The following is a 24,756-nucleotide window of genomic DNA, read 5'->3' as shown; positions in this document are numbered from 1 at the left end:
AATTAGTCTAATTTGAAATTGAATTTATGGTTTGAAAATGATCATCACTAAATTGAAATTGAATTTTATATATTGAAAATGAATTCATTTGCTTTGAAACTGCATTTTATCCTTTAAAAATTCAGCTCTCGAATAATTTCAGTTTCACTCTCACCATTCAGTTTCAGTTCTACAATTCAGTTTTTTGGAACTTACATCCGGTTCCGGTTCAAGAGTAAACGAGCGCAGATTAATAGAACTACGTTTTACTATCAGACCCAAAGTGTTACTGAGGGGAATCTACAGCGTCTTGAGCTGAATTAAGACTTCAGAAGTCATTCGTCATGTTGAATGACCAGCGGATAAACTCTCAGGTTGGTAATAAATGTATTACATGTATAAGAACAAGCGTCATGTTAACAATTGATAGCCGTACAGTAACGTTTATGCTTATTGTAGCTGTTAGCTAAAAACGCTAATTTAGCCTTGTTTGCCCTGGATTTAGCTTTGACAAACAAATATGATCGACTGTTTCTAGTAGAAATCCAAAGTTGTCATCTTGTACCCTCTCAGAGCCCTGTATGCTTGCAGAGACCCCTACAGTAGGGAAACATGCAAAACGGTGTCCAAACCTTTGTATTTTAGCTTTATTTATGTCTTACACAGCATCCCAACTCTTTAGCTAACTTAATAACTTTAGCTAAAGTGAATAGTTAGTCTAATTCATTAGTGCAGCATTACTGGATCACCTCTGTTTGAAGTGATATAATATGATATACAACTATCACTGAAACAGCAAACTTTGTAAATAAACAACACTTCTCATTCTCTAAACATTTGGCCACAGCTGTAGATTACACTATCAGTGCTTTTTCACTCTTGACAGTAATTACATTTCTAAATTCTCTTTGTGCATTTACAGGTAAACAATATCTAATATTTTATCTAAATGACTGCTTTGTCTTTGAAAAGGTGAAGAGCCTGAGGCCGGTGACAGTCCAGTTCTACTCTAAGTCGGGGCTCGCAAAATTTCAAAATCTCTGGTAGCCCTTCGGGTAGGCACTCTTCAGTTTTTGGTAGCCCAAAATAAATGTAAGTAGCCCGAATAAAAAAGAGAACAATTTTTTGATTGATGTTTTTTTTTCCTTTACAATATTATATATTAAAGTAATATATTGTGAAGGGAACAAAACATCAATCAAAATATTGTTAAAATACAAATTACAACAATTGTATAAAAATTACAATCATCACCTCAAATACTTGGTTCTAATTGAACAGAAATTTCTATGAACTTGTCAGAACTCTGTAGAACATGAATCAGTCGGTGTCAGATCCTCAGGTAAACAATATCTAATATTTTATCTAAATGACTGCTTTGTCTTTGAAAAGGTGAAGAGCCTGAGGCCGGTGACAGTCCAGTTCTACTCTAAGTCGGGGCTCGCAAAATTTCAAAATCTCTGGTAGCCCTTCGGGTAGGCACTCTTCAGTTTTTGGTAGCCCAAAATAAATGTAAGTAGCCCGAATAAAAAAGAGAACAATTTTTTGATTGATGTTTTTTTTTCCTTTACAATATTATATATTAAAGTAATATATTGTGAAGGGAACAAAACATCAATCAAAATATTGTTAAAATACAAATTACAACAATTGTATAAAAATTACAATCATCACCTCAAATACTTGGTTCTAATTGAACAGAAATTTCTATGAACTTGTCAGAACTCTGTAGAACATGAATCAGTCGGTGTCAGATCCTCAGGTAAACAATATCTAATATTTTATCTAAATGACTGCTTTGTCTTTGAAAAGGTGAAAAGCCTGAGGCCGGTGACAGTCCAGTTCTACTCCAAGTACATCCTTACGGTGGCTCACGGGACAAGGCTACATTCCTGTCCTGCCAGAAGAGAAGAGAAACTTCAGAGTCTTCATGCAGTTCAACCACACCTGTCATATTCCGTATGACAGGGGTCTCAAACTCCAGTCCTCGAGGGCCGGTGTCATGCAACTTTTCCATGTGTCCCTGGTGCAACACACCTGAATACAATTAGTAGGTCATTAGCAAGAGTGTAGAACTTGACTGCATGCTGAGGTGGCAACCCCTAACCCTACCTACTCGATTAAATTTAAGTAAATATATGTATTTGGAAACATATACTTCTAAAATACTTTTATTGCACCATGTTCATTCACTCATGAGCTGCTGTAACGTGAATCAAATGGCTGAATTGCCAACTCGGCATGCATTCAAGTTCTATACTCTTGCTAATGACCTACTAGGTGTGTTGCAACAGGGACACATGGAAAAGTTGCAGGACAGCGGCCCTCGAGCGGCCCTCGAGGACTGGAGTTTGAGATGGTGTTCATGCAGTTTTCTACCCCACAGTTACAGCATGTCTGACTGCCTGTTCAGCATATGGAAAAATATATGATGAGTTTAAGCATGTGATGACAAAGGCCTTCCATTGTGGTGTTTGTCATCACATGTCACAGACATCTGGATGATCATATGGAATAAACTAAAAACTAAAAACTTGTTACTTCATCTTTTATCTTTATTATTATTATTATTGTTCTCATTTTACATTTTTCATTGTTAGGCATTAGGTTTATTTATAGTAGTCCTTTCCAACTTCTTTCCCTCTTCCATGTTACTGTGTCAGCATCTGTTTGGGGTTGGGAGTGGAACAGAAAGTAAGGAAATCCAAAGTGCCATTAAAACCAGGAGAGGTTCTTATATTTCAGAAGAAGGGATTAATTCAAGAGAAATGACCTCAATGCCATATTTTATTTAGGAACCCTAGAGATCACTTTGCAAAATAACACATTCTTATCATTTCACCCTCAGATGAGCCAAGCTACGACTGTCAGGGAAGGTGATGTCTCTTGTCTAGATGAAGGCACAAGAGGGATCAATGGCACGGCGTAGAGATTCAGTATCTTCAGTCTTCAGTGGACACTCCATTTCTGGCACAAAACACCTGTAAAAGATGGTCGATTTAGGAGGTGACCCGACAACTTCAGCCTGTCAAACATAGCAATGGAGCAGTATGTTTAAAAAAAAAATCTAATTAAGCATGCACTCAGTACCCTAAGAGTTATTATGGTAGTTAAACACAGTGATAGTCACATATCATATCACTTCAAACGGAGGTGATCCAGTAATGCTGCACTAATGAATTAGACTAACTATTCACTTTAGCTAGTTATTAAGTTAGCTAAAGAGTTGGGATGCTGTGTAAGACATAAATAAAGCTAAAATACAAAGGTTTGGACACTGTTTTGCATGTTTCCCTATAGGGCTGGGCGATATGGCCTAAAATTCATATCGCGATATAATTTGAAGCATGTGCGATAACGATATATATCACGATATATTCTTTTCTTCTGTATAACGTATTTTCCAAACTATAAGGCACACTTAAAATCCTTTAATTTTCTCAAAAATCTAGAGTGTGCCTTATGTATGAATTCTGGTTGTGCTCACTGACCTTGAACCGATTTTGGCGTGCAGAAATCTGTTAAAAAATGTTTTAGTACAACTTTGGTAAGCCTGCTGATGGACTGCTTGATGGATTGTCAGAGCATTACGGCTGCCGTAGTGAGGAGTAATCTGGGTCCAAAACTCCGTCCCCTTCAGGTCCCAAAGTCAAACGAACACTGAGAGTTAAAAACAGTCTAAATTCTTTCATCTTTAATTAAATCATCAGCGTTGCTGCTTTATCGGGTGTAACAATTAAGTTTAACATCCATGCATCCGTGAAAACAGAATTTATTAAATTTAACGGCGTTAGAAGTTAACAGGAAGTTAGCTCGCTAGTTTATACCTAAACATTTCATACCATGTTCTGACTGAGAGATTTTTGAAACTAATTCAAACGTACAGCTCTGCTACCACTTCCAACATAAATGAAGACAGAAAACTAAACAGCAGTGGCGTTTGCAGGGTTACCGAAGTTAGACTACCTGGTATATAATGTTGTGCTACGCGATTGCTAGCGACACAGCTATGTTAGCATAACATTAGCACAGTGAAGCTGGAGGATGAACGGCAACTTTTTTTCCACTCGATAAAAGTTAACGTGAGGGATTCTGGTGGTTAGGGACACATGCAATCGCATAGCAGGATGCTATACACGGGCCAAACTTCAGTCAGGAGAACATAATTTACTGATGATAATGGTTGTAGCCGCTGTGATACTTTCTACCAAAACAGGCGCAGCTTGATGGCATCATCAACATGCGCTATCGCGATAGAGCGATATAGTCAAAATCTCTATCGTTGGCCAAATCTATATCGTTTCTATCGTATATCGTTTATATCGCCCACCCCTATTTCCCTACTGTAGGGGTCTCTTCAAGCATACAGGGCTCTGACAGGGTACAAGATGACAACTTTGGAATTCTACTAGAAACAGTCAATCATATTTGTTTGTCAAAGCTAAATCCAGGGCAAACTAGGCTAAATTAGCGTTTTTAGCTAACAGCTACAATAAGCATAAACGTTACTGTACGGCTATCAATTGTTAACATGACACTTGTTCTTATACATGTAATACATTTATTACCAACCTGAGAGTTTATCCGCTGGTCATTCGACATGACGAATGACTTCTGAAGTCTTAATTCGGCTCAAGACGCTGTAGATTCCCATCAGTAACACTTTCGGTCCGCTAGTAAAACGTAGTTTTATTAATCTGCGCTCGTTTACTCTTGAACCGGAACCGGATGTAAGTTCCAAAAAACTGAATTTTGGAACTGAAATTGAATTGTAGAACTGAAACTGAATGGTGAGAGTGAAACTGAAATTATTCGAGAGCTGAATTTTTAAAGGATAAAATGCAGTTTCAAAGCAATGAATTCATTTTCAATATATAAAATTCAATTTCAATTTAGTGATGATCATTTTCAAACCATAAATTCAATTTCAAATTAGACTAATTCAAATTCAGTTTTCAAAAGCATTTATTCAAGTTACAATTCAGATTCAATCTGAGCAATTCAAATTCAAATTTAACTTATTCAAATTTAGTTTCTGATGGCACAGATTTCTGCCCATAAGGGAGAGACAGAGGCAGTCGCTCCATATATCGGTTGTTATTCTTAACATGGGAATGCTTTACAAACATTCAGATATGAACTTACACACCTGCTTTACTTCTCTCTGGGATAACGTCCTCGGAGATTAAATGCTGGTTTGCTAGCGAGGCTACAAAATACACACAGCCGCTTTATCACGTGAGCACACTGCTCCGACATGCTACGGTTATGAGCCGAGTTACGCCGTGTCGTGCCGTGTTTTGTGAGGTGCTTTTTTGATATTTAATGGATCAGATTACATTTTTTATTTCCCTCTGATATCCGATCCAGTATTTACGTCAGTATCGGACCGATACCGATACATAATATCGGATCGGTCCATCTCTTGTTACTTGAAAAAAGTAATCGGATTACTGAAACGCGTTACTTATAAGGCATTACTGCCCATCTCTGTACACGGGTATCGGGTAGAGCATATCCAATACCCAGGGAAAACAACACAAAGTCTCTCGCCACTGCTTTTTCACCACCCGACAAATCTCTTCCCTAGGCATCTCCAGTCTTAGGTCTGTAAGATTCTTATTTTATCATATGTTATCATATCCCTATAATCGAACTGCTTGAATCATTATACTGCTGCAAGCCACATGATACTCATTCTAGAGAGTATGATCAGTATGTAGTTTTAGTTTGCATTATACTTCTGAATCAAAAAAATTAAAATCATTAGATTTATTAGATAGGTCTATAATATCCTATACTGTTGATTTAATGTGAATGATTTACACTGTTTCATTGCATTTCATACTGTTGAGTTAAGATGAGAATATTGTGTGCAGAAGGCCTTGTTTTCTGATAGTGGAGGAGACACCACATTCCACAGAAGTTCTACCCCCACCTTTCTCTATGTCAGAAAGACAGGGAGCCAAGGTCATAACACAGGCTCTCTGAGAGTTAGAGGGTATGTAAGTTTAGGCTTTTTACGACTAGGTGGGGGTCAACAGAGGCTATAAAAGCTTTAGGTAGCATTTGTAGGAATGTTCTGCTGGATGAGTGTCCTTATACTAAGTTTCCATTTAAGCTTCTGGCTGGAGAAATAGTTAACAATCCTGCCTTTGGTTATGAGAGCCTGACCTAAGCGCTCACTGATATCAATACCTGTGAGTTTGTGAAAGTGGTTCGAAAGACCTTTCCGAGTAAACAAGAATGGCCACTGCTCCTGAATTTCAGCTACTGAAAGTGAGCGACAACTGTTGATAAGCTGCCACTGAGAAATATATGTGAGGCACATGTAGTCATCCACATCAGGTCTCTCCACAGCTCCAGGTCCTTCTGAATTAAAAATTGTTAACAGGATGTGTTTATTTTCCTCTAAAGAAGCTTGCGTTTCCCCCTAAGGAAGTTCAACTGGCTGCCAATTTATACAACCATAGCTATCAACAAGGCATCTAACTTTTTTAGGGGAGGTTGCATTACTGTTGGGACTGCAATCTTCCTCATTCCTGGTTCTCTTTGTTTCACTAAGTTTCACTGAACATGTTATCTCAATTAACATGTTCAACTCTAGATTTGATGCTTCTTAGTAGTGAATAATGCCCACAACCCAGTCTTTCTCCCTTTTCAGTAAAATCTGCAAATGTTTGAGGGTATCTGTTTACAATGATCTTAGCAACGTCTTCACAAGATGCACGTTTAGGGTTTCTGCAGTGAACTTGCATGGCCTCCACAACTGTCCTCTGGATGAGCTCTGTCTCCTCTTGTGATTGCATGCAACAGTCTGAGTGGAAATCTTTCCCAAGCTCCAGAGTAATGGTGACATTCAGGTTCTTTGGTCTGTTGCCATCTAAAAATAAGAGAGAGAGATCATTGGAAATGCAACTTTATATGGCTATTTCAACAAATATGTCCTCACTAAAAGATGAACCCTGCAATTAGGATTGAGTACTAACAGAAAGGCAGTTTTGGGGACCATGTCTGAAGATGAAAATCAATCCCAGGACTGCAAAAGAACTACAAACTCAAGGTCTTGCATTGAAAAGTTGAAAAATACATTGAAAAATACAGTATATTTTACAGTTTGTCACAATTTCCACCCTTAGTCCTGCCATTACCAATGAAAGGTTAATGGTGTTAGATTCAGAGTCTTCTTCTGTTTCGTGCATTGCACAGCTGCAAAGATCCTGAAATTCCTCTATGATGCTCTGTATAGTGCTGGTTGGCAAGAACATTTTAGCCTGCATTTTTAAATGACACAAAGTCAACTGTCTTCTAATAGATTAACTGTGTCCTGTCCTTGTATTATGGCAAATTCCACAATTTCTTGTTGCCTTGACTGCTGAACTGTCTACTTATGTTTTTGAGAAATATGGCTGAAAAATGATGTTCGGACACTGAAGTATTAGAGCAACCTTCAAATGGACATAACACTCCCCCCCATCTTTGATATGAAATCTGAGATGGGCACAAAGAGTTGTGAAGTTTTGTGCAGCATACCCACATTCAGGAACTTGACAGCTGAGGCCACCAGTCAACTTATGGAACTTCTCCTCAGTGGTCCCCCTTCTTGTTCTGTGATTCCTATGCATATGTATATGAACGGCAGAAAATGTTCTGAAAGTGGCAGGACAGTTGTCAGTTCCACAAGACAGCCTATATGTTTGTGGCTTTTAACATACAAACTGAACAATATAAATTTGCATGCACGGAAGCCACAAAATTTACAAATACACATAGTTGCAAAAAGTTCAGTGAGCAATTACCTTTCCTAAATGACATGTGCAATGCAAAAAATAAAAAAAAAATAAGAGTATTGTCAATAGGGACCAATTCCGGCTTTAATAAACAGAAAATGTGTGCCGACAAGAGAACAGTGCACAAAAATGAAAAGATATTTGAGCTCGACGCTTTAATGGGTTTAACATGACTAAGTCAGCACTCCGCACCATACAGGCAGTACAAGCACACCTAAAAACACTGACCAGCTGACAGCTTTAAGCATTTGGGGGCAACCTCGGTAGTTCACCGATTCACCTGTTGCAAACGTCCAAGTTTCTATCAAGTGTCATAAATCCATCGGCAACTATTAACTAACTAGTCTTTTGAGTCTCCACATTCATAGATATTGAGATTTTGTCTTAGCATGTGAATGAAAATATCCTGGTAGGGTAGCTTAAAAGTCAAAACAAACAGTAATAACACATTTCGGACTTCTCTCGAATAAGTGAAAAAACACTTACCTTCAGACTGATTAGCTGGTGTCAATCCAACTTTAATGTTTCCCATGTCAGTCCGTTTTGGGGGAAAAGTGTTAAGTAGTTTCATTTAATTTGAGATAATCCCACATGGACGAGCAATTTGGAATCTAGCATAGTTGTCAGGAATAGCATACGATCTTCAGATATAATCCAATCAACCTTGCATTTAATCCGACTGAACATCCAGTTACCTCTGACTACTTCGAAGTTGCTCATGTTAACGGTCTCATCATCACTCTGTGCTGCAGCGAACTGGATCTGTGGCACAGAATAGTTGATGGCCATGTTGTTCTCCTGCTTTGCAGCTTTGTTTGAGTCTGAATTGCGTCTTAAACATGCAAAACTAAGAAAAGCAGATCAATATTTTCTTCTTGTTGTTATTTAATGGTCGTTGGCAACCAGCGAAAGAAGCATTAACCACCTCGAGCAATATTTTCAATCCCCATTGTTGTTTTGAAAGTGAATACCCGACGTGTGCGTCATACGTCACGTTGTACGTCAGGTGAAGGTGTGGAGTCGGCTATCGCATTAAAAAGCTTTAAAAATGTAACAATCGCTTTAAAAACACAACACAACCCACTAAGCATGAACAAACATAAACACCCGTGCTACATTAACACGTATATCCAGGACATCTCTTCTGAACCAAGAAGAGACTATATTGGTCCCCATTTTAGTACATAACAGTATTCTTGAAATTAACTTTTAGATGTACTTTTTGTTCACCATAAATGTACTAGCATAATGTCATAATGGTAAATGGCCTGTATTTATATAGCGCTTTACTAGTCCCTAAGGACCCCAAAGCGCTTTACATATCCAGTCATCCACCCATTCACACACTGGTGATGGCAAGCTACGTTGTAGCCACAGCCACCCTGGGGCGCACTGACAGAGGCGAGGCTGCCGGACACTGGCGCCACCGGGCCCTCTGACCACCACCAGTAGGCAACGGGTGAAGTGTCTTGCCCAAGGACACAACGACTGAGACTGTCCAAGCCGGGGCTCGAACCGGCAACCTTCCGATTACAAGGCGAACTCCCAACTCTTGAGCCACAATCGCCCTGTCTACAAGAGTATCATTAAAATATACTCGACTCTATCACAATACTAACCTTACAAGTATACTATTAATTTACTTTTTAGGTTATATTTGAGGTATTTCTGATAGAAAAACAGTAATTAAAATGCAATTGAAACATATTTTTCACATGTAACAAAGCTCTTCATTCCCCAGATATCAGTTTTAACTATCAGAAAGCTTCATTTGTAGAGAACTGCACCCATAGTTCAAGTACCAGAATTATATTGTGCATAGGCTAGAAAGTCTTTTGAGAGTTGACGTTTATTAACTATTGACCCTTTTCACTCACGGTTTCAACAATTTCATTTTTTAAATTAATGATTTACCCCACTTACTCTGTTCAAAAGGTAAAAGACATTGCACAAGAATTTTTGACAGATTCTTGTTTTAAAACATCAATCATTTGTTTCATAGTTGTTTTAATTTCACAGTTAAAGCCCGGCAATGCATGCTGGGTACTTCTTAGTAAACCTCAGGTATACTTCAAATAAATTACATACTACATAGTATACTACAAGCACTACTATACTATAAGTATAGACTAAATGTACTTATACTTTTCTGTATACTTCTAACTGTACTTAAAGTATGCTTAAATGTAATTTGGTCTAAAAAAGGAAGAAAATACATACAAAGTAAACTAAAGGTATACTTGCTTGTTTTCTAGTTTTTAAAGTATACTTATACTTGAATATTCTTTTTTGTAAGAGTGAGACTGTTTGTTTGATACAAAGTGGGCTGTAATAATGTTTCACAATACATTTATTAATATCTGAGGTTCCATTCAGTTCAAGGAATTCAATTTTAGTGTGGCTGCAACTTACTCCTTAAGTTACAAATGATGCTGTATATTGTAGTTTATATGTTATACTGCTCTCACAGTGAATTGCATTTTATAGTAATACACTCTGAATGAGGATTTAAGTAGTTACTCTTAGATCTACAGTAGAAAACAACAGAAATCCGGATGGTATAATAGTATAATCTCAGTAACATCACCAATTGTTACATTTGCTGTATTTAACAGCTGTTTCCATGAGTACGGTGAGTTACCGTAAAAATAATGTAATCTCATGGAATTTTCCCACAATTACTTGCAAATTACGGTACTAAACTGCTAACATCCTTTAGAGTTTTTTACTGTTGATTTTGCAGTACTAAGCTATGGAAATTACTGCAAAGGCTAACAGTGCAGATACCTATTAAATCACACAGAGCTCATGTAGAAACAAACGAACTAAATGTGTTCTCCTTCATTTCTGTCAAACAAAGCCGTTTGACACGTTTCAGCTGTCAGTATCATGGTTACTAGACAACCTGGGTAGCGCGACGGAGACCGTCCCATTTCACAAGCCTCGCACTTCCGGCTTTAGCGGTCTTTGAGTATGCGGCCCTTGAGGATCGTTGAGGCTGCGTACTTTGAGGCTGCAGACCCTGAATTGGGATACAGCCATGGAGTCTTATACAACAATCAAAGGTGGGAGCTTCCTCATACTCTTAAATATCTCCCCCGATGAGCCTCATCAGCAGCAGGTGCATGGCATGGTCCTCAGGTATGGCCATCCCCCTAGCAGGGTTCTGGTGGCCGACTTGGTTGGTGGCAACACCGGCAAGACCATTTAGGTGGCCTCCCGCAGGTCCAGTGGCAGCAAAACAGTCTAGGGGGCGTGACATGTGACCAGTGGAGGCAGCATTGTGGCTCAGGCAGCCTGCCATGGGTCCAGTGACAGTGGTGTTACAGATCAACCGGCCTGCCCCGGGTCCTGTGGCAGTGATCACATAACGGCTCCGGTGGCTCTCAACAGCTCCTTAGCTGTTGGCCTGGAAAGTGGCCAGTGATTATTGGTCTTGGCTGATGGCTGGTGTTTCACTGATGGACTTGGAAGCGGTGCAGCCCGTGCTGGATGAGGGCGTGCAGGTGTGGCAGGTATGGACAGCTAACAGACCACCGCTGACTCAGGCAGAGCAGGCCCTTCCAGTGCACAGACCTCCAGCTTGGGCTGAGTGGGACCATTCGGTGCGCAGATCCTCTGCGCTCAAACTTCCACCTCAGGCTGAGCGGGCCCCTCCAGTATGCAGACCCCTGGAGCTCAAACCTCCAGCTCTGGCTGAGCGGGCCCTTCCTGTACACAGACCCCTGGTGCTAAAACGTTTTGCTCGGGCTGAGCGGTCCCTCCGGCACGCAGGCCCTTGGTGCTGGAGGGACCAGTAAAGAAAATTTGTCATTATTACTCACCACACCCAGCTTTTGAGATGTCTGGAAATCCGTGTGAGGTGAGGAGTGGCGGCAGCACGAATATTGCTGCCCAAGTAGACGATGACTCTGACTTGCCAGGCTGTGAATCTACCGGCTGCCCGAGCAGATTAGCTGCCTGGGTCGGAGGGTGGAGGCGGAGTATGTTAATTAAGTAATCAGTAACTAATTACTGATTACTTGCCCCCCAAAAAAATCCAGTTACTTTACTGATTACTTATTTTTGAAAGTACTTAGTTACTTTTTAAAACATGATTTACACCCTGAACAGGTAAGCAAGCGATAGATCTTCACTCGCTTCAATCCCAATTCAACTTTTTCTCCAATCCATCATATAAAATGTCATCAAATGGATGGTAATCTACTGAAGCGCCTGACACAGAGCACAGACAAACACTTCTGACCGATTCGTGTTCATCATCCATGGATAACACCGCGGCAACTCCTGCTAAGCAGCAAAACGTGATTTTACTTCAGCAGCACAGAAAGCGTCTGAAGGTGAGCTTAAAAAATGACTGCAGGCTGCATAGCTGGACTGGCCATCGGGCATACCGGGCATTTGCCCGGTATGCCCGATGGCCCGATGCGCCCGATGTGCGTTTCGTATTGAGGTGAAAAGGAGCACAGTTTGTCCCGGAGTTCAGCTACAATGAAAAAGACACAAAGCTGGAGTTATTCTGTGTCTTTGCTGCACAGCTGCCTCTTCTTCTCTCATTCTCTCTCCTTCCCTCTCCTGTTTCTACTTCAATCATGAAACTGATCAGTGATCAGCTGATCGGCTTTTCTCTCTTATTTGTTTATCGCTCTGAATTTTACAACAAACGTTTTCATCTGATGTAAAATGTATAGAAATCCATTATTTTACATAGTATTTTTTTAGGGTCCCATCATAATTTCTTCAGAAGTAGCTAAGTACTGTATATGATGCCAGCATTTTCCCACATTTTCTAGATACTGTACCAGTACTGGGTGTAACATGCATGTCAAAAAGTCAATTAAGTTTTTCTTTCTCACCTGTCTTTCTATCTCCTTTCACTTTTTAAAGGTTGCCATGTTAGAAAAAATATTTTGCCTTGCCATGCTGTTTATTGATGTGTCAAATGAATGGTTTATAAAAATATATCTTAATCTGTCATCAGTAATCAGTAATGATCATGTCTCACCTCTAGTTCAGGAGGTTAACTCGACCAAGCAGTCTACTTTCGGGTACTGTTTAGAATACCAGAATAGGGAGGATGGTGTAGGTTTACGTTTATTAGACTGATACATATATACCAACAAGACAGTGTACATCACTGTGACAACAGCGTTTGTTTTCATTCAAAGGCTTTATGGTTTTTCCTATAATACCTGGTGGGCCGGTCTGTAGTCAAAATGCCCAGGGCGATTTTTTGTCCCAGTCCATCCCGGCCAGGCTACATTGTGAAACAGATGCTACCGCTGCGTACTGTAGAGTGTCCGTCTTTAAAAAAATGTATTTATTATTCAAAGAGTTTAATTTCTATTGTTTGTCCACTAAAGGTTTATATGGATTTTAAGAAGTATTTAGTTAAATACTTATGTAGTAATTAAGTTACTTTTCTGACACAGTAATTAGATAAGTATTTTAAATACAATATTGACTAAGTAATTAGTAATTAGTAATTAATTACTATTTTAAAGTAACTTACCCAACACTGGTCATGAGACACTCGCAAAACAAAAATCACAGTTTTAGTAACACAGTAATGCAGCGTGCTCACAGGAAAGTAACAGTAATCTAATTACCTTTTTTGCAATAGTAACACCTTACTTTACTCGTTACTTGAAAAAAGTAATCGGATTACAGTAACGCGTTACTTGTAACACATTACTGCCCATCTCTGCCCACGGGTATCGGGTAGAGCGTATCCAATACCCAGGGAAAACAACACAAAGTCTCTCGCCGCTGCTTTCTCACCACGCAACAAAGCTCTTTCCTGGGCATCTCCAGTCTTAGGTCGCAGGGTCTATTAACTTTATCCGTCCCTGACAGATGGTGTCTGCAGAGATAGAAAGGAGGGTAATGAAGGAGGATGTGTAACATTTGTAAGGCAAGAAACTCAATATAGAGTTGTAACTATAGGAACACAGTTAGAATATATTGTAACTGAAACCTGGTCAAGAAATGGCAGCATCAGAGTGGTCAGTTTTTAAAACCCTTGTAACAAACAGTTATACGAACTTGACATATATTTCAGGAGAAAAGTCATTTGGTGTGTGGATTTTAATGCACACAGCACATTATGGGGCTAACTGTAACAGCCAGAATGGAGCAGGGATTGAAGCATCGATAGAGATAATAAAACATTCATTATGTGTGTCTAAATGATGGAAGTGGTCCAAGAGTGAATGTTAGAACAAGTTCAGAATCAGCAGCTGACCTCAAAATAGCGTCAGACTCATTGGAAGGTATTTGTTCATGGCAGGTACCGACCGTAGGTAAAGACCGCTATCCTATGACTGAGACAGAGCTGAGTGTAGAGAAACATGATAAGGGGGTGTTTAGAAGTGGTGTTTCAGTACTGCTGATTGGTAAACATTTAGATTAGTCGGTGACCAGGAAATACAAAAGATTGATATAAATGTTGATGTTGTTGATTAAATTTTTCTACTTGTAATGCAGTCTTAGAGGTGGCAAACCGGGCGATAAGATCGTAAGATCAAGCTTTTTTCATTTGAGGGCAATTAGCCAAAATAAAGCCCATCTTATCAAAGGAGTGTTATGAGACAGTAATACATGCCTTTGTTACATCTAGGCTGGAATATTGTAACACACTTTATTGTAGGGTTATTGATGCATCCATTGTTGTGGAATAATCTGTCCTTGCACGTTAGGCAGGTTCTTTCTGAGTTGAAAACTTATCTGAAAACATATTGATTTGCTGAAGCCTTTGGCACTATTTTAAGGGGCTGACTCAACTTTCTTTAAAAACATTTTTAATTAAATTATTTTATTTTACTTATTTGTTTATTTTTTCAAATCTACCTGTATATATACAGTACTTTGTAAAGTGCTGTATAAACTTTAACATAAAACCCTAAAAATAAAGCTGGTACGGTCGGATGAATGGAATAAAAGAGGAGTATGGATATCCAATCTTGAGGAATGGAGAGGCAAGAGCAGTGAAAAATAAGGAGAAGGCAAATGTGTTGGCAAAAACGTTTGTTAAAATCCACAGTTCAGGCAATGTTAGAGAAGCAGGGCGAAGAGGAAGAGAAATGCCATCATAGAGAATAGGGATTTACTGAAACAGATAGAAGATACAGATGATTTATTAAATCACCTTAAAAATGAGGTTGTGGTTGTGCCCATACATGAACCAGGAAAGGATGATACAAATCCAGGAAATTACAGACTCATAGCTTTAACATCTGACATCTTTAAAATCACGGAGCGAATAATAAATGACAAATTAATGTATTATATGGAAAATAAAGGATAAATATCTAAACATTAAAGTGGTTTCAGAAGAGGGAGCAATACAATGGATAAAGAAAGGAGGGAACGATGCTTGTAATAAAATTCAAAGGAGAGCAGGAGAAATGAGAAGCACAGCTTGAAGTAGGAGCGAGGAGGTGGTCATGTCTAGAATAAGGTTTGGACATACTGGTTTGAACACAAAACTATTCATGACAGGGAAACATGATTACTGCAGAGAAGGGTGAACTATAGAACATGTTAGATTACACTGTCAGAAATATCAGGTGGAGAGAAGGTAACTGATCCAAAACCTCAGTAACATAAAAATGAAACTGGATCTTATCAATTTACTGCAAAAGGACTCAAGATGTGAGTCTTATCAGGCCCTATTCCACTTTTTAAAACAGAGTAAACATTTGGGGAGGGCTTGAGGGTCGACACTCCATACCAGTTGGTGGCGGTAACGCACCATTTTACTTTTTGCAAACCACCAATAAAACTTAAGAAGACCAAGAAGCAGGGGATGAGACGAAGAAGAAGGGGTGTACGTGCTGTGCTCTTTGCTGTGTCTTGCTGCAGTTTTAAAAATGGGCACTTTTTGAAGAAGCGGTATCAAAGTATTGTGGAGAAGCGTCGTGTTAAATCTATTTGATGAACGGCTTGTTGTCAGGTATGTATTGCAGCTGTGAAGGCGAGCGTACGTTCTCCTGTTATGCTGAGCTTACACTGTGCGATTTTTGAGTCGTTTTTGCCTTCATCGTGCGTCGTGCACCGTGTAGTATACGTGCGGTAACGAGAAGCGATTAACGGCTCCTGACCAGCACACTGCGCACGCGCAAACGCAAGTTTCAGTGAAAAGACGGCGCATCACGACAGTGCAGCGTGTGATCTGGACACAAGCGATGGAGGCACAACTTGTAGAACTATTGAAGCTCACCCGAGTCTTTTCGATGTGGCCTCACAAAATTATCACGACCTCAACAACCGTGAAAATAGTTGGATCTACATTGCTGCTCAATCACAGCTGCCTGATCAATGTTTTTCATTAGCAGTTTAGCAAAGTTGATGGTGGTGTGCGTGTCTGTGTGAGTGAAAGACAGAGACGGAGAGCGAGCGACAGATTTTCTGTTATAACCTTCATGTTATGGACGCACAGTGTGAGTACTCGGGTCGCATCAGAGCATCGGGCGGGGAGACCCTGCATCGTGACCTACGAACTTCTGACCCCTGCGAGTCAGGGGCGGATTAGAGAAATTTTGTTAGGGTGGCATGAGGGTGGCAAAGAAGTCAAACGGGGTGAAAAATCAAAGCCTTTTTTTGCCCCCCAAACACATATGCAGGATGTTACATGTGGTTAAAATGATTCAAATGCAGTAAGTATATATGTTTTTCATATAAATGTAGTCTGTAACTTAATTATTGTCTGTAGCCCGCATAATTACACACTTTAGTTACATAAAACATGTGAGTTTTGATGTTATGTACTGTATAGCCTGTATAATAAATAAACATGTAGCCCAATAAGTATAAAATCCAGAAAGCTACACAACTTGGGGTGGTTGATTTACAAACACAAGTCTAACTTAAGTTTTACACGGTTTTTTGTTAGAAAACAATCACATAGTTACAGCTTACATTACACAAAATGTCAGAGATCTGCACTGTCATGAACAAAAATTTTAAACCTAATTTTTCATGATTTGTTGGATTAAACCACTGAGGTCTGAAATACAACCGGACATTTGACTCCTTTTGAGTTTACGTTTGTATTTCTCCCTCAGATTGTTTCATTTTATTTTCCCCCTTGGCTTCTTTGGTATCTTTTCAGCTCAACTGAATTTATTTATTTTTGTTCACTGACATACTGCATTATTACTACTATTACTATTAATAGTACTATTACTGAACTGAAATCACACAAAGAACTTAAAATCCTAGTAGTATTTTTTTACTGTAAAAAAAAGACAGAACAGCACAGGGACAAACCTGCAGGCCTGACAACAGGAGGTGCATCACTCCGCTGGTTTTCTACTTACTGACAGTGTTTACGTTGCAAATGTGCCTTTGTGACATTCATTAGTGCCCTCACTGACACACAAAACAAAACAACGACTACACAACAGAACAACTACACAAGACAACACAACACACTTAAGTATACACTCCACACTAAACGTCACAAATATCCTACATCTAAAAACTCTCTCTCTCTCTCTCTCTCTCTCTCTCTCTCTCTCTCTCTCTCTCTCTCGCTGCCGTTACCGTCACTCCCAAAACTTTTCCCTCTTCCTAAACAACTAAATCCCACATGTTTACTTTTTTTTAATTGGTCAACATAGTGCATTTTTCCATAGGAAAGAGGTGGCTTTTTCTCCTTTCTTTACTGTTTTCGCACTGTCCTTAGAAAACGCTTAAAACACACACACACAAAAACGTGACGACAGTATTTAGAAAAAAGCGTGGCTTATATATATTGTCATAACTCTGGATTTACTGGCCTAATTAAAATTTAAAAACTTTGAAGTCCGAACTTTCAATGTGGTCTGAAATAGAGACTGAGCATGGCTGCAGCTTGTTGCTATATCAGCTTAAATCAGTCATGTGATTTGGAGGTGTAGCGTGTAGGTGGACCCCAGAGGGTTAATAACACTCACCTTCCTTTCATTTCCAGAGTGAAACATCCAACTACCTGTGTAAAATCTGAAATTCCCAATTTGTTGTTCAAAATGTGCTCTGGCACAATCATAAACATCGCTTGCTACTAAAAACAAGAAAAAAAAGCCGTCCTGCTATGGACTGAACCATTTCTTATTGGTGCAGGGGGGGACACTATCCAATATATTCAGTTTTAGCATTTATATTCACTGTTGACTGTAACTACGCTCGAACTGTTAATGCAATCTTATTTTAATAAACAACACTGTCATATGCAAGTGCCACCCTAAAATGATCCGCCCCTGCTGCGAGTCAATCGTGCAGTTCGAGCAGAAGCTGAATACCGCCACTAAAAAAAAAATCGCACAGTGTATGCCCAGCTTTAGGTTACAGCTGGTAGGAAGGTGCGTTCAGTGTGTCTTTGTAATTTTAAGTTTCCATGTCAAACGAGATAAAACAGTTATTTCTGGATGCGCAATTGTTTGCTGAGTTTGGTAACAATGTGTTTTTGTAAACCACGTGATGATTTAAGTCATTTAATTTTCACAGAATATGTGAGCGAGACTAAAAGAACAATATTTTTATGTTTAGTAAACTGACGTCTCTAAATGTAACTGCTTTTATTTTATTAGTTCTGACGAGGACAGCTGAGTGATGTTGTTGGTGAGCTTGGATTAAATCATCTCTAAACAAAGAACTTGTCCTCGTGGTGACTGACTTGGGGAGTGGAGGTCAGCGAGCCCATTGTCTCTGCTGGTCCGACTCCAACTACAAAGCCGGCCCGCTCGCCCCCTCCTGAGTCTGAGAGGAGATCCAGAGTAAGTCAGTTATAACTACATTGGTTGCTTAACTTTATCATTTTCTACAGGGTCTCTCTCTCTTAGCTCATTTTGGTTTGATTTCTGCCTTCTGTTTAGCCTCTCTGTTTGTCTGCCTCAGTACGTCAATATTTTATCATTTGAGATAAGCTCTCTGTTTCCCTTCATATGAAGGTGATGTATGTGGAGTGATCTATGTGGAGATTGTGGGAAATATACATGTAGCAGTATTTCAGTAAGTGTCAGTCAGTCAAGAAGCAAAATAATATTTAAACTAAAAGGCATTAAAAGAAGTGTTTTGCTTGTAATTGCATGTCTGTGAAGGTTCTCAGTCATCTAGGTCATCGTAGTCAAAGGACCTTGCAAAGAAAAGGGTCTGGACTTCTTTAAGTTGCTTGAAGACGTTTCACCTCTCATCCGAGAAGTGGACAGAGAGGACAGATGGTTTGAAAGAGGAGTGAAAGAGGCCATCTATGTCCACTGTGAGCGACCATCTTTGAACAGAGGCGGTGGTTTACTACACCAGCTGTCTGCCATCTATAATCCAGTTTTGAGATCCCTTCACAGACGCTTTAACGCCCACTCACATCCTGGGCCATCTGACCTCAGGAAATCACATGATAGGGTGGGGCCAGGTTTCACAATGAGCACACCCGAAACCCTGGCTGATTGGGACCCACACCCATTTTCACACCTTGGCTCATGTGATTAGGTAGAGGATCATCAGGGGGTCTTTTTGTCCCTCTTTGGGGGGAAACTCCCACTAGGTTCAAATCTGGGACTCCCCACCATTTGACCTTAGAACTGAAGAAGCTTCTCGGATGAGTGGTGAAACGTCTTAAAGCAACTTAAAGAAGTCCAGACGCTTTTCTTGTAACTGCATACGTGTCTGCACAGGGGCGGTTAGAACAGGATGTACTCAGGATGTGGCGTACACGATCACGGGCCTCATAACAACCAACAGGAAACAGCTGGGGGTGAAAGGGTCTCGAAACAGCATTCTAAGTGTTGTAAAAAGGAGATGCAGCTAACTGTCGCTGATGCATGATATGTAACTTGCTCACGCATCTTGGGCGTGTACAACCCTTTAAATAAAGACGTTCTCATGCTTCCTCTTTGAGATCTACCGGACTACACTGAGGGTGGTATCGTGTACGTCTCCCACATATGTGTTTAATACATAATTGTTGTTGACTGGACCTGATCTGAGTATTGGTTGTTTGTTCTCAGCCCGACATAAAACAATCGGGACAAGAGGCTCAGCATGACCTCATTAAAAATGCTCTGTTTTCCTTTTCCACTTTTCTTCTTTCATATTCTTTCTGAGGTCTTTTCTTGTGTAAGCTGCTAACTCTTGTGACGGAGATTTCTTTATTTTATGTGTTGATCATATGTTTTGACAATATCACATAATCACATTTTGTCCGACTTTGTTCTACATACAGGAAAACATCAAATATGTATTTCACAGGTTATTCCACACACAGAGATGAGTATTGTGAGTGAGTTAGACTGACACTCCCAGGCACCATTAGACATTAGGCAGATAGTGAGACTCCTTCTCTTTATCTCCAGGGAGGCGGTGTTGAGGTGAAATTATTTGAAGTGCCTCAATTCTATGCTTTATATTAACTAAAATGCCATATAACCATATAGTGTAGTATTTAACCCTTTAAAACCGGTCGGAGTGGGCACGCTCTGTTTTGCGTAACCATTTTTAAATCCTGGTAGCACTGCAACTGCAATAATTTTTTTTGCATATGAAACCAGAGGAGTTGTACTTACATCTTATGCTATCAGCTTGTCCTAGGTCACAGTTTCCTTCCACATATAGCTTTGCAAAAACTGCATAAAAAGCGCTTGCAGCAACAAAAACATAATATTCCAGAAACACGCCTTGCCGATCCGATCAGCTGTTCATAACACTTCCTAGGTTGGACTAGACGTCAGTGCGAACCTTCGCATGTCCGCAATTACCTGCCCGAAACCGGAAGTGACATCATTTTCGCGGAAATGTAGTTCTTTTTTTTTACCATCAGGGCCTTATGAGCCTATACTCGTGTTTTTAAAAGTTATGTTTGATTTTATGACTTTCTGTGTCGTTTCTGGGATGATTAGGACTCATATTGCACTGCTGGAAATAGTTTATTTTGATGTACATGCTGCTTTTTTGCAAATTTGCATTATAATATTTATTTTTGTTTTTTCCTTTGTACTTTATTGCACTTTTTTGCAATTTATGTAATTACTATGCACTTACTGCATACATATTATTAAAATTTGGGCTATAATGGTTGTATTGATGTATAGCAACTTAAAATGCTCCCAAAAATGGCACTACAGCATGTAAAAATATAATACAAGCTCTGGCGGACTTGGTTCTGTGGTAGGTCTTAAAGGGTTAAGTGGACATAGCCCTAAAAAATAAAGGCATTAGACTACGTGTCCTTGGGGGGTAGAAAGCTGTAGACCAGCGGTCCCCAACCTTTTTTGCACCACGGACCGGTTTATGCCCGACAATATTTTCACAGCTTTGTGAGGTAAGAGGGGGCACTTGGGGATGAGCTGAAGGTATAGACCTGATGTCACTGTTTGGGTTCTTTGTCATTACAGGAGAAAGAAGTGAAAGCAGGCTGAAACCTCAGCACATGGATGATATCAGCCAAAAACATCCAGCGCCAGCAAGTAAAGATGAGCCAGCAGCGATCCCTGTGGAAAAGACTTTTCCCGCTATGAAGCAGCGCAGAAGATGCAAGAGCGCCAACAGTGAGGACAGAAGCTTGAGCTGTGATCGGTGTGGAAAGACCTTTACTCAGATTGGTAACTTAAAATCACATCAGCTGATCCACACCGGTGTGAAACTATTTAGCTGTGATCAGTGTGGAAAGACCTTTACTCAGATTGGTAACTTAAAATCACATCAGCTGATCCATAACGGTGTGAAACAATTCAGCTGTGGTCAGTGTGGAAAGAACTTTACTCAGAGATGCAGCTTAAAAATACATCAGCTGATCCACACCGGTGTGAAACCATTCAGCTGTGATCAGTGTGGAAAGTCTTTTACTCAGATTGGTAGCTTGAAAACACATCAGCTGATCCACAGCGGTGTGAAACAATTCAGCTGTGATCAGTGTGGAAAGTCTTTTACTCTGAGTAGCAACTTAAAAACACATCAGCTGATCCATACAGGTGTGAAACCATTCAGCTGTGATCAGTGTGGAAAGAACTTTACTCAGAGACACAGCTTAAAAATACATCAGCTGATCCACACCGGTGTGAAACCATTCAGCTGTGATCAGTGTGGAAAGTCTTTTACTCGGAGATGCATGTTAAAACAACATCAGGTCGTCCACACTGAATTTAAAGCTTTCAACTGTGATCAGTGTGGAAAGTCTTTTACTCAGAAAGGTCACTTAAAGAGACATTATATGATCCATGTTGGAGGTAAATCATTTGTCTGTGATCAGTGTGGAAAGTCTTTTCAGGATAGAGATCACTTAGAGAAACATCAGGGCGTCCACAGTGAAGTTAAACCTTTCAGCTGTGATCAGTGTGGAAAGTCTTTTACTCACAAGTACAACTTAAAAACACATCAGCTCATCCACAGTGGAGAGAAACCATTCAGCTGTGGTCAGTGTGGAAAGGCTTTTCGTAATAAGAGCAACTTAAAAATACATCAGCGCATCCACAGTGGAGACAAACCTTTCAGCTGTGAGCAGTGTGGAAAGGCTTTTCCTTACGGTAATTACTTAAAAAGACATCAGCTCATCCACAGTGGAGAGAAACCTTTCAGCTGTGAGCAGTGTGGAAAATCTTTTACTCAGATGACTATCTTGAAGTCACATCAGCTCATCCACTCTGGAGTTAAATCATTTGTATGTGGTGACTGTGGAAAGGCTTTTTTTGAGATTGATAGGTTAAAATCACATCAGCTCATCCACTCTGGTACTAAACAATTTGTATGTGGTCAGTGTGGAAAGGCTTTTACTCAGATGAAACTCTTAAAAATACATCAGCGCACCCACTCTGGAGTTAAATCATTTGTATGTAGTCAGTGTGGAAAGTCTTTTCGTAATAAGAGCAGCGTAAAAAGACATCAGCTCATCCACAGTGGAGAGAAACCTTTCAGCTGTGAGCAGTGTGGAAAATCTTTTACTCGTTTGACTATCTTAAAATCACATCAGCTCATCCACTCTGGAGTTAAATCATTTGTATGTGGTCAATGTGGAAAGGCTTTTACTCAGATGACTAGCTTAAAATCACATCAGCGCATACATTCTGGAGTTAAATCATTTGTATGTGGTCAGTGTGGAAAGGCTTTCTTCTTTAACAAAGATCTATTGAGGCATCAAAAAACCCACAAAGTGTCCTCCTGTGAGAAAAGGGGCAGACCAATGGGACAGTACCCTGACAGGGTTCATGTGAACACAGTGGGAGAAACAGGGGATCTGAACAAAAGTTCTTCTGGATGCTGCGTCAAACTTAAAAAGCTTGAGATCAGGCTTCACAGAATTCAGCTTTAATTTCCTGAGAAAGTCAGAGCTTCACTATGTCTTTGTAGATCTAGTGAAAACATGAAAGGGTGCAAAAAGAGGCACTGTGGTACTGCATGATGAAGTCAGAAGTGACAGAGAAGTATGTGAGTGTGGTTCAGGACGTGTGTGTGGTAGCAGTGACTACCACACATACTTGGGTTGAAGGTGGGGGGAGGATTACATCAATTCTGAGCCCCTTCTTTCTTTTTCAAAGCGAGGGCAATGCTCAGGAAAGGATGATGACAATAGAGCTGCAAGACAGGATGGAAAGAAAAAGAGTTTAAGAGAAGATCATGAATGTTGTGAAGCGATTGAGCCGCGATCACAAAATCTTAGCTTATGGAGTTAGTTATCCCAATACAAGTTTAGCAAGTTAAACTTCACTGTCTGTGTCCACAAACAGCATACAGAGCAAACATTACTCCATCATCTGATCACAAGAAAAGCAAAATGTCAGAACAGTTCACCTTCTGGGTCAAACTGTCCGACCTGTTACTGTTTATTTGGTTGTTCATCGTGAGGTAATTATCAGTGTCAGTGCTGTGCCACTTCTGTTGAAACTCACATGAAATGTGTTTTAAATGGGCTCTATTGTCTTACAATACTGTGTGAGTCTGTTTTGCTCAACAAAGACACAACCCCTCCTGCAATGTTTAATGTTACAGTAAAAAAAGGTAAATTCATAAATTTGTGTCATTTTTAAACAGGCAGTATTTAGAAAATTAAATATATTCTTACCCATGTGTAAAGTTTTCAGTGGTCTTTGTTTTATTACAGGATGTGAGTGTGTTTTGCTTAATGAAGAGACAAACCTTAATTTTTTCTACATTGCAGTAAAAATACTTTTATTTTAAGTCATAAGTTTCAGTCATTTTCATCCAGGTAGTATGTTAAAGATTAACTGAATCCTATGAAAAATAAAATGTTTAAAGATGTGATGTATCTTTCCGTTTTTTCTGAATAATTACACACTGCTTAAAATTAATTGCAGTATAATTATTTATTTATTTCTTCCTCTGTAAGAAACTGACTTGCTGTCCCTTTGTTCTCGTGTACCTAAGTAATTGTGGGTAATATCTTGATGCATGCTCAATCATCCATGTAAGGAAATCCCAGAAGTTGATTCTGTTCATCTGGACGTAGCGTTTTCAGTGGGACAAACGTTTCGTCACTCATCCAAGAGACTTCTTCAGTCTCAGCTGACTGCAGGTTTCTCCAATCTTATAAGCAGTACATTTGCATAATGAATGAACAATCCGCTCGTTAAGTGATGACTTGACGAATCCTACTTCCGGGCCTAAAGTAGTCTGCGTTTAATATGGCTTTTGTGTTGTTAACATGTTTAATGTTTTGTATTTTCTGCTATTTAATCTCAAAAAGCTCCTAAAACAGTCAGTGATCACTGTTGACCTCCCTCGGCTTTTATTACCGCTAATCATTTATTTAAGCTCAGTTTTTAAAACCTTACGATGTAACTACAGCCCAGCCCATGCAGCAGTATATGAATGACTAACCTCGTATTGTGGATGGATTATCTCAGTTGTTCTCCTGGCTGAAGTTTGGTCCTTTTACAGCATCCTGCCATGCGATTACATTTGTTCCTGACCACCGAGAACACACACGTTAACTTTTATCAAGTGGAAAAAAAGTTAGCTTGTTTATATCATGCTAACATAGCTGTGTTGCTAGCAGTCA

At 39.6% G+C, this 24,756-nt stretch overlaps 1 protein-coding gene and 1 long non-coding RNA gene across 7 annotated transcripts; both read left to right on the top strand.

Annotated features, from left to right (window-relative positions):
* The first annotated feature begins 233 nt into the window (after positions 1-233).
* LOC134634998 (uncharacterized) lies at positions 234-2,490 on the top strand. 2 transcript variants are annotated; one of them, XR_010094915.1, is made up of 4 exons: positions 234-353; positions 952-1,034; positions 1,372-1,454; positions 1,792-2,490. It is a non-coding gene; the product is annotated as an uncharacterized LOC134634998 (long non-coding RNA). The 2 variants fall into 2 exon arrangements; XR_010094914.1 differs by having other exon boundaries at positions 952-1,071.
* A 48-nt stretch (positions 2,491-2,538) lies between these two features.
* LOC134634949 (gastrula zinc finger protein XlCGF26.1-like) lies at positions 2,539-23,987 on the top strand. Of its 5 annotated transcripts, none has more exons than XM_063484438.1 (3): positions 2,539-2,985; positions 18,341-18,526; positions 21,140-23,987. In XM_063484438.1, the coding sequence occupies exon 3, from the start codon at positions 21,175-21,177 to the stop codon at positions 23,047-23,049; it is 1,875 nt and encodes a 624-aa protein (XP_063340508.1). In that variant the 5' UTR covers positions 2,539-2,985; positions 18,341-18,526; positions 21,140-21,174; the 3' UTR covers positions 23,050-23,987. The 5 variants fall into 5 exon arrangements, with proteins under 5 accessions (XP_063340508.1, XP_063340509.1, XP_063340504.1 ...); XM_063484439.1 differs by lacking the exon at positions 2,539-2,985 and adding an exon at positions 15,576-15,723 and having other exon boundaries at positions 18,341-18,439; XM_063484434.1 differs by lacking the exon at positions 2,539-2,985 and adding an exon at positions 15,576-15,723.
* Positions 23,988-24,756: the final 769 nt, after the last annotated feature.

The sequence above is a fragment of the Pelmatolapia mariae genome, linkage group LG9 (assembly GCF_036321145.2).
Source record: "Pelmatolapia mariae isolate MD_Pm_ZW linkage group LG9, Pm_UMD_F_2, whole genome shotgun sequence".
NCBI classification, from domain to species: Eukaryota; Metazoa; Chordata; class Actinopteri; order Cichliformes; family Cichlidae; genus Pelmatolapia; species Pelmatolapia mariae.
This window is presented reverse-complemented; position numbering and strand designations above follow the sequence as displayed.